The sequence below is a fragment of the Ziziphus jujuba genome, chromosome 11, assembly GCF_031755915.1.
Source record: "Ziziphus jujuba cultivar Dongzao chromosome 11, ASM3175591v1".
Classification (NCBI taxonomy): Eukaryota; Viridiplantae; Streptophyta; class Magnoliopsida; order Rosales; family Rhamnaceae; genus Ziziphus; species Ziziphus jujuba.
In genome coordinates, this window is record NC_083389.1 from 6,122,846 (window position 1) to 6,133,305 (window position 10,460).

At 32.4% G+C, this 10,460-nt stretch overlaps 1 protein-coding gene and 1 long non-coding RNA gene across 2 annotated transcripts; one reads left to right on the top strand and one right to left on the bottom strand.

Moving 5' to 3' along the window:
- Positions 1 to 1,638: 1,638 nt before the first annotated feature.
- Positions 1,639 to 3,894, bottom strand: LOC107431586 (uncharacterized). The gene is made up of 3 exons (XR_009634699.1): positions 3,536 to 3,894; positions 2,721 to 2,793; positions 1,639 to 1,895 (listed from the first exon to the last, which is right to left on the bottom strand). It is a non-coding gene; the product is annotated as an uncharacterized LOC107431586 (long non-coding RNA).
- Positions 3,895 to 7,892: 3,998 nt separating this feature from the next.
- Positions 7,893 to 10,158, top strand: LOC107431648 (heat stress transcription factor B-3). Its single transcript, XM_016042623.4, has 2 exons — positions 7,893 to 8,450; positions 9,368 to 10,158. Exons 1-2 carry the CDS (start codon positions 8,214 to 8,216, stop codon positions 9,833 to 9,835), a joined length of 705 nt encoding a protein of 234 aa, XP_015898109.1. The 5' UTR covers positions 7,893 to 8,213; the 3' UTR covers positions 9,836 to 10,158.
- The last annotated feature ends 302 nt before the right edge of the window (positions 10,159 to 10,460 follow it).

Here is a 10,460-nt window from a genome sequence, read left to right on the forward strand (position 1 = left end):
TTAATAGTTCCAACCAAGTCAGAGATCAAAATGCCAACTCCCTGTGTGTAGAATGTACAAATATACAACAATGAAAGGAACTCAATGTTGACCTTAATTTGAAGGTCAGCAAATATGAACTGAACAAGAAGAATATAGGTAATAATACTATTGCACTACTTTGACCAATATAGGAACCAAATGGACCTCCAAAATTCAGAACATCTAAATTTTTTAGTCTGGCTAATGATGAAATGAGGAAAAGCAACATCTAAATTTTGAAGTGCATGTAAATGTTGATATCTATTTGTGCAATTTCAATTGGTTTACTCGTTTTTTTCATATGAACACCTTATTTTACATTCATTGTGATTTTGCCTGTTTTCTAATAAATACAATAGATAATATAGTGGTGGCTAACTTCCAAAAAGCATAATTGATTCGCAGCCAAACCGAGGAACTCATATAAAATGTCTTCCTTGCATAGCTCCCATAGTTTTCTATTATTATCATACGTTAACCTATCATTGCATCTTTTAACATGAAGTGCAGAGGGAAATGATTCCACAACATCATAACTGGACTTTGAGTTAAATCAATAAATGAAAGCCTCAATGGACTGTTTAAATCAATAAACATGTATGAGAAATGACTAAATTAGAAGGAGATAAATACAAAAAATATCAACAAAGAAAATGGAGAACAATATTTGTGAAGTATCTCTTTGACACAAGAATAATTTACTTGAATAAAAGATATTAAAGTAATAATAATAATATAAATAAAAATAGAAAGAAAAATGCATGCTGATACAAAAAAATAAAGGAAAAACAAAGTGCATTTACATTGGATATTAAGTGTTATGAAGCGGTATGAATGCAAATACTTTAAATCGAAAAACACATTCATAGAACTCAAAGAAAGACACTGAAAACAATATCGCTAAACAATTCACTTTGTAAACCATGATTAATGCTGCAGAATAACACTACCCCAGGAAAACTTAACTCGTAGAGCCCAAATCCAACTAAAGCTACCAAAGGAACAGGTGAAAGTGGACTCAAAAACTTGAAGAATAGATATAGAAAATCTAATTAACAACAGCTTCAGAATTCCAATTGTTTGTAGGACAAAACTATTTTGGAGAAAACATTAAAAGGCATCAGTGCAAACACTCAACAGCCTTAACAAATATTTGGCAATAATTTTTGTAGTCGAGTTCTATTACTTCTCCAGTTCCCCATTAGAATGAGAAGCCAAATTTCAGAGCTTCAACTTTTTAGCTTCAACTTTCCTCACTTCCATTTTCTCACTCCACTTCCCAAGTACAACATATATGTTAGACAAAATTACATATGTAGATATTGGCTTAGGATTTAAACTAAATATTTTCTTTGCTAGACAACATTATATAAGGTTAAGCACATTCAAACATAAGACCAATTAACATTAAATAATTATCAACATCAAAAATTTAAGCTTTAAGAAAACATATAGTTTTAACAAGAATGAAATAGTAAGTGGGATGCTTATTGTTTATTTTTATCATTTCTATGTTCACTACCATTATTATGGTTTTTTTTGTCTTTGCTCACAATAAAAAAAACAAAAAAAAAAACAAAAACAAGGAAATGACCTAAAATGGGGTTTGCAACCAAAAAATGAAATAGGAATAAAAAATTGTAAAGTCTTGAGAAAATGTTCCACTAATAAGTGGTGGGTTTTGAATTTTTAATCAAAAAGGTGATAGGGAAGTGTACCATAAACGTTTATAGTGCCCTTGGGTGGTTCCTTATCAGATTTCTTCACCATGGGATCAGCACAGACAACAACATAAATTTTCTTGTATAGTTCTTCAAGGTTATCTGCTTAATTCCTTCTTCTATGTACTCATTAAAGGATTTCACTCAACCTTCCTGCTAATGTCAAAGAATTTGTATGAATATATACCACAATGATGCATATGATATTTTGTGCAGTAGCCAATTATAGTAGCTCGTGTAGGAACCTCGGAAGACAACGTATTGAGGTTATTTTTAATCACATAAAGTGCAATGCACCCATAACTCATTGGAAGAAACTTAAATTATCAATCAACAAAAAGGATGAACATCTTGACTTTTAAAATTAATATTATGAAACAATAGAAAAGCATGATTAAGTAAAAAAGGAAAACTAAAAAGTTCTTCAACAACTCAACTAGAAAAATGTATTCTAATGTGTTACTTTAAGACATTGCATCAAGCATTCTACTTAGCAGTCTTTGTCTTTGAAGAAACAAGAGCATGCCTAGAATAGGGCAAAGAAATGAAAAAAGGTAAAACTAAATATTTAGAAATATTCAATCAGAATGAGGAGACAAATTAAGCAACTCATACCTACTTAAATGCATAGATGCAATAGGTCCTCCATATCCAAACATGTCAAAAAAGGGCTGCAAAATCAAGATATGCTTAAAAGATAAATTTCAACAAGTAAACACTAAGAAGACAGTGGACAGAGGACATAACTTACAAACAAATTGTACTTCGAATATGGAGGAAGAAATGCATGCTAATAAATAACCAAGAGAAACAGAAAATAAGATAAAGTACATGTACAAAATAAGAGGTAGATTTCTCTTTATATTAGAATGAAACATACATGCACACGCTACAAAAGTTAGTGTCAGTTTTCACCATATAAATAAGTGTATTCATAAGATAAAAGCAAAATAAAAAGATTTTGAAAACAATTTTTACCATAAGGTATGGAGGTTTTAACTGTATTGCCTGTCTTTTTGAAGACCTGTGAAGTGATGCCCCCATCTTTCCCCTGTATAGAATATATGTAAATGACACCTTTTGAGGAACACAAATGGAAATCAGATTTAATAAATAACACTTATTATCATAATAACAGTAATGAAAAATGTATTTTCTTGTAAGGCTGCTTAGGGTTTTAGTTCTTTCACAAATTCTTCTTCTGTTTGACTAGTGTATCCACTTTATAGGGAAAACAATTTCTTTAATTCATTATGCCTCTTTGAAGTACCAATAGCTTGTTCAAGAAATCACATCAAGAATGAGCATTAAAAAGAAAATATAAAAAAGAGCACATAATGAATATGAAATTTGGCCAATTAAACACTAGAACAGAAGAAAATTAGCCACTAAATCTATAGGACCTTGTTATGAAACATATCCACTGACGAAGTCTAGGTCCGAAGGGCCAGCATAAATTAATTGGAAGTCTAGGTCCAAAGTGATAATATAATGAAAACTAATGAAAAAAGACTTGGTTAACTTTTTAACATTTGATGAAAAAATTTGTTAGTGGGTCATTGTAAAGAATGACATGCTAAACTTCCAGAAGAAAAATCTTCACCTCTGCCGCACCAAAGCTTTCCATATAACCATTGGCAAAAAACATGTTCTACTTAACAGCTTAATGATAATGATGGAATTCTAAAACATAATACTATCTCCTTATTCATGCATTCAAAGTATAAACCAGACTAGAATTTCTAAATCGAAAAAAGTCGAAAAGGGATGAAAGGAGAAAGGGCAATGCTTACCTGCTGTGGTTGGTTTGTTATCTTCCCTAAGAACACGTATCGTGAGTGAGGATAGGTTTGAGGGAAGATTGCAAAAAGGGGTTGTGTTGACATGGCATCGGTTCCGACCATCGTTTGCCCTACTAATAAGTTCTGTAGATAATCGAAGCCATGAAGATGAGAAAGAAAAGTCGCCGGGTTAGGGAAGAAGTTGCTGGAAGAATTTAAGAGCTCCTATTGTAAGAGGGAAATGGATCCTAGAGAAAGAGAGAGTGAGAGGGAAAAGAATCATGTGGAGAAGAAGGAAAAGGAAATGGAATGGAGCAAAAGAAATATCAAATAAAATAACAAAAAAACATATAAGAAATAGAGAGAGAGAGAGAGAGGGGGGGGGGAGGGGGAGGAGAGGGAAATTAGATACGAAATGTGGTAGGTGGGATTCTGGTAAGAGGAAGAAAGAAATTGTAAGTGATTTAAAGGGTAAGGGCAGAGTTGGAATATTGAAAAAAATGTGAGTAGACAAAAAAGGTTTAAAAAAAGAGTGGTATTTTTCATTAAGCCTTTTAAAATAATGGCATTGGGCCAAATTCTCCTTAAAAAATTCAAGGCATAAATGGGCCTGTCTGAGACCCTTCACAGGTTTATGGAGCCCATATACTATGCTTTTCTTTTCTTTTCTTTTTTGTGTAAACCAAACACTATTCTCTGTATGGTGCCTTATGGAACTGGGTCGATGCCTATCATTTTGGGTCTTATTGGGCCCATCAAGCCCCAAAATATTTTATTATGTTTATTGTGATGGCCCAATATAATTTTTTATTAGCAATTTATAATGCATACAGTAAATTTTGAGGGCGATATATATATATATATATATTTAACGCCATTGAGGGAGCATTTAAAAGTATTAAAATTCTAATTGGGAAATTCATGGCAAAAAGGGCCTGACTGAGTGACCCATTACAGCTTAATTGGGCCAATACTATACCTACTATGGTTCTATATACACCATAACAGCTATTTATGTTCTTCTCTACATATTTTAAGTAAAAAATAGAACTATGTACCTTGTCATCTGGTAACATCTATATACACTGAACGACTATATACAACCCCAAGTCCAGTACTAGATACGCCACAAAGCTGACCCATAAAATTCTTATGGGCCTGAAGGATGCCCATTATAGATTAATTTGACCCACTAAACTCTATGCACCCAATATATTTGTGTAATGTTCTCTATTCTTCTATTTACACCAAAGAAAATAATTATATACACCCCTTATGTTCTATGCTTCTGTATAACCTTTTACGTTATTTATATACACACCATAGATACACCTTACAATAACTGTATACATCCTGGGTATTGTTCATCTATATGCACCACAAAAATGACTATACACCCCCATATGTTCTAATATTTGATACTTCTATATACACTACAAACGATAACTATATACAACCTTAGAATATGTTGGTTAGAGGTTATCTATAGCTGTCCCCAATTGACCAAAGAAGTTCTTTTGTGACCTTATCACGCAAACACAAAAATAAAAAGAAGTTATTTTATGACCTTGTCATCATCCATGCCTACAAATCACAAACAAAAATTGGGCTAGTAATGAGGATGATTTCACTTTTACAAGTGCATATATTATGTTTATTATCACAATCCGATCTTCTAGAGTTTTAAAAAGCAATAATTAAGTGGTAAATCATCTACTGAAACTGAATATGGTTCTATTGCTTTTACCACTACCGAGATATATGTTAGATTTTATTCCTCATTCATGAATTACTTGTCACGTTAAACATATTTACTGTGATAAGGTTACTGTTATTTACTGTTATTTACTGTGATAAGATTTATTCTTTCATTATTTTTTGCCTTGTACAATTGTATTTATAGATGTTTGATCGATAAAGGTTTCACTATTTATTACCTTAAAAAAGTCAGATAAAAGTTTCCTTTATCTGTTTTATTGTCTTTCAATATAGACAAAGTGGATAGAGAATTCATAATACATACTGGTTTGTCTTGCAATATAATATATATATATATATACTGGTTTTGTGATTACTAATTTAATTTGTTGAAACACGCCCTCGGCCAATTCAATTGCCTATGAATCAAAGGAATGAAATGAAAAAAGAAAAAGAAAATGTGTTAGGACTTTGGATTTTTGTTTATCACCTAAATTAGGTATTAATATAAGACCAAGTTGTTCTCTATAGCTATGGTTCATTTTTTTTTTTTTTTTTTTTGGGGCTAATATTATAAAACTAAAGTATATTATGGCTTTATTTTCAAAAAAAAAAAAAAAAAGTATATTATTGGCTTGAAATCACAGTAGCTTTGAATTACACCGGCCAAGATTTATGTGGATTCAAAAATTGAAAACCACCACCAAATTTTAGACCAATTAAACATTATTATATAATATATATATATATATATTGCATCCTATTATAAAGTATGTACTAGATATTCTTTAGAGGGTCCGGATCTTGGCAGGATTTGGACAATTGGTAGAAGAAAGCCCTGATGCTTCAGTAGTAAAGTAGCTATCCATAAAATTAGTAAATCTTTTTGCAGCGCTTGTCATTGTGATTTGTGAAGCCGCATTCACACACCACGCTTAAGAGGGGGGTGTCAAAATGGGAAAACAAAACTGTGGTTGGTGAAATTTCGAGGGCGTATTGACGACAAAACCAGCTAAACAATTACGAAAAAAAAAAGGAAAGTTGTAATTAGAAAAAAAAAAAAAAAAAAAAAAGCAATTAAGAAAGAAAGAAAGAAAAAAAGAAGATCAAAAGATGCAGTCAAGAAAGCTCAGCTGCCCCCAACCAAAATCAGAACCTTCCTTCATGTCCATATACTCTGAATTTCTTCTCTCCATCTCTATCCTTTGCAATAAATACATATCAGCGCGTGATTTGCACGCGTCACAATATTTATATAGTTACATAATTGACTTGACTTAATCCCCTGTGAACAGTTAATATTTGGTTCAGTATGTTATAGTCAAGGGAAGTATTCAATATAAAATTAAATGGTGTTAATGCTATATAAAATAATATAATCATGTTGAGGTCCATCAGTTCATTAATGGCTATAGTCATCTAATTCAAATTACAAGTAAATGATCCCTAAACTTCCTTTTTTTTTTTTTTTTTTTTTTATTAAAGTGTGTGTGTGTGTGTGTGTATATATATATGGAGCGTGTTTCGTACACGCTTAATTAGTGAGTTGGACGCACGCAATCGGCCAAAACAAGGGAAATCTAGACAGGAAATGGCACATAAAGTCAAAGGAGTCACTTCTCTCATTGGAAAAAGAGGCCTCCAAAGCATTAAGATCATAAAGTTGGAAGAAATCAAATCTACACACAGAAAATTTTGGATAGAGGAATTAGCAAGTTAGAGAGAGAGAGAGAGAGTAATAACATATAGTAGAAATATTAATTAGCCACTACCTAGAAAGTATTAGCATACCTAAAGGCCCTAAATTAACATTATTAATTATGTGGGAGTGTTAAGTGTTAAAATGAGATAAGGCTACTATCGTAGCCACTATATATCTTGACCGTTCATTCAAATCATCGCAAACACATAACAGAAATGTGATCCTTTTGTTTTCTTCTTCTTAGTTTAAGTATTAAATTACCAAACATACCATAAAAAAGAAGACAATCTAAATTACTAAACAGTATATTATTAGTATATCAAAATTCCCTTTCACATGTGTCAAGTATGAGTGAGTAAAAATTTTATCGTTTAGAGTTTCATTGATATTGACTATTTGACCCAAATTAAAAATAAGCATAAAAGTAAAACCCAATTTTGTTATACTCTGATCTAATTAGCCTTTTGAACGCTTGTATTGAAGATATATGATTCATTATGCATAAATTTCTTCTTATATTGGCCCACCATATTTTTGTTTTATGTGTGTGTAATATAAATATTTTTTTTTATTTTCTTTGTTGCTAATATAATATATACAGAGTTTAATTTGACAGAATGGCCAACCATATATATGTTGGGCCTAGATGTACGTACACTTATTTGTCATTAGTTCACTGGTCAAACAGACCATTAATCCCTAGCCATTAGAGTGCTGATGAAAGAGATTAATCATGGCATTAAATAGTTGACAAAGTGGTTCTCATAGGTGAAAATATGTATGTAGAGGTAGACTAACAAAACTATTATGAGTTGTTGGTATTATATAAATATATATATATATATATATATTCAGAAAAATAGAACCCTAAATATGATAACTTTATAATAATAATAAATATTAATATAATTAAAATAGTGCATGCCCATGAAAATATTCTTACTATATAAGAAGCTGTAGGCTTAGAACATACGTTTCAACCATTATCTTTTTTGTTTTAGAGAAAGAAGAGAGATCGGAAAGGCCCTTGCATTTCTCATGAACTGTGGAGTCGTGTTGGGTTTCTATTGTTGGGGTTGGGAGTTCTTAACTGCCCTCCTTCTCTTCTCTTCTCCCCAAACCATCCTTGATCATCATCTTCTTCTTCTTCTTCTTTGATTTGCTTCTTCCTTCATCAACATCGTTCTTTTTTAGTTTCTATTAATTTAGCGGTGTATATATATATACATATATATAATATTAAAATTCTTGCGCTCTAGATCTCTGTGTCTCTTTATAGTTCGGATATATATGGAAGGTGTTTGTGAAAAGGGGTTGTTGGAATACATGAGGAAGTCAACGCCACCACCTTTCCTGTTGAAGACATACATGTTGGTTGAAGATCCTGTAACCGACGATGTAATCTCATGGAACGCCGACGGCACGGCGTTCGTGGTCTGGCAGCCGGCGGAGTTCGCCCGAGATCTCCTCCCAACACTCTTCAAGCATAGCAACTTTTCCAGCTTTGTCAGGCAGCTCAATACTTATGTATGTGATTTTCCCATCCATTATTGATTTGTTTCAGATTTTGACCTTGTTAATTTCTTAAATGCACTTTGCCACCTAGCTCATCTTTGTATTTCATAATCATAATAATAACAATAATCGTGAAAATGAAAAATATAGAAGAAGTCTCCCCCTAATTGTCTAAAGTTGACTTGGTTAATTGTTTTCATATAAATTATAAAAAGGTTAAGTGGTCCTGTCTAAACCTAACCTAGCTAGATTAGAGTTTTTTATGAAGCAATTGATTAAAGCTATTCTTTTTTTATACTCAATATTGGCATTGAGTAAGAAGCTTCATGGTATGTCCACAAAAAAGAAAATAAATAGGTCGAATTTTTTATAGGCACAAACATGAGCGAGAATTGATATTACTAGATCGTGGACTAGTTAAACATGAATATGTCATATATGGTCCAATAATAAGCACCACCCAAACTTAAATAGCATCTAGGATGTTTTTTTGTTCCCTTCTCAGGGGGCATATTCTCATGGCTGGTTCTATCAAAACAAAGCAATGTTCAAAAAGAGCAGGAGAAAACAAGCTAATAATCCTCAATATGAAATCATTGTACTATTAGATTTTTCTACTCAATTCCAAAAGTTTGAGACAACTATTTTTGCCATTAAATATAAATAATAATCATAACCGATCATATACATAATTTTGGGATTTTGCTATATGTCTGTTTATGGCGCGGGTGCCTAAAAAAATTTAGGCGCCCACTGACGCTCACAAATCACTTGCCCACAGTAGCAAAAACCTAGCAACATAAATTGGGGCAAAAAACATCCCATTGTCGTACATGTTAATCTACTTTTACATTCTACCATATTTGGTGAAATATGTGTGCCGCCTGTATTGTTGTTGTTAATATATATACTTCTTCTTTTTTTTATAGGGATTCCGTAAAGTTGCAACGAGCCGGTGGGAGTTCTGCAACGATAAGTTTCGAAAGGGTGAAAAAGATCAGCTGTGTGAAATACGAAGAAGAAAAGCATGGGTGAACAAGCAGCAATCTGTTGCCCTAACAGGGCAAGCTGAAGCTGCAGCAGTACAAGATCAATCTGATGAAGATCAAAGGTCTTCTTCAACTTCTTCGTCGTCCGGCTACAGCTCTCTCGTGGACGAAAACAAACGCCTCAAGCAGGAGAATGGGGTGCTCAACACCGAGCTCTCAACCATGAAAAGGAAGTGCAAGGAGCTTCTTGATCTGGTGGCTAAGTGTGCGCATATGGAGAAAGAAGGTCATGAAGGGCCAAAGCTTTTTGGAGTGACATTGGAGGTTCAGGGAGAGATGGAAAAGAAGAGAAAGAGGGTAGAAATCAGTGAAAGCGCAAGCATTTTACTATCTCAAGCATGCAAATGAAAAAGAAAAAAAAAAAAAAAAAGTCACATATAATATTTAAGAAATAATTAATAGAGATGAGAGCATATGGTATTTTTAAGCTTGTATGGCTAGTAATCATATATGGTACTGCACGATCGAGCTATGAAGATAGTTCGACCTCCATAATGTGTAAATTAACGTGGACACTTAAAAAAGGTGGTGAAAATATATAGGGCACTAGATAACCCATCGGAATTTAAATGGGGCAACATTTGTTACATGTTTCAGTTTATTCATAATCATTTATCAGTAATGTTGATCTTCTAAGTGAGCATGCAAATATGATTTATTCTTTTAAGGTTTCTGTTCTCTTTATTCTTTAGCAAGAAATTATATATTATTAATAATCCAATGAAAATCATACGCATAGTATTTCATAACAATTTTCTTTTGTTTTTCCCCCCCTTTTTGGGTGTGGGGTGGTGGATATAGTTCTTTTTTTTTTTGGAAAAAAAAAGTGGTGGCTATAGTTAATTGTCTTGATTTTCGTTATAAGCAAATCAAAATCTATTTAATTAACAGGTAATTTCTTACCAAAAGTAGGTGGTACATATTAATATTACTTCAAATATTAATATTCCTTCAAACTTGAAATTTGCATGTA

Excerpts from the sequence above, each read along its gene's own strand:
- LOC107431648 (XM_016042623.4), top strand. The coding sequence starts at position 8,214 with ATGGAAGGTGTTTGTGAAAAGGGGTTGTTGGAATACATGAGGAAGTCA. Across the intron at positions 8,451-9,367 it reads TCAGGCAGCTCAATACTTAT|GGATTCCGTAAAGTTGCAAC; the intron begins GTATGTGATTTT and ends TTTTTTTTATAG.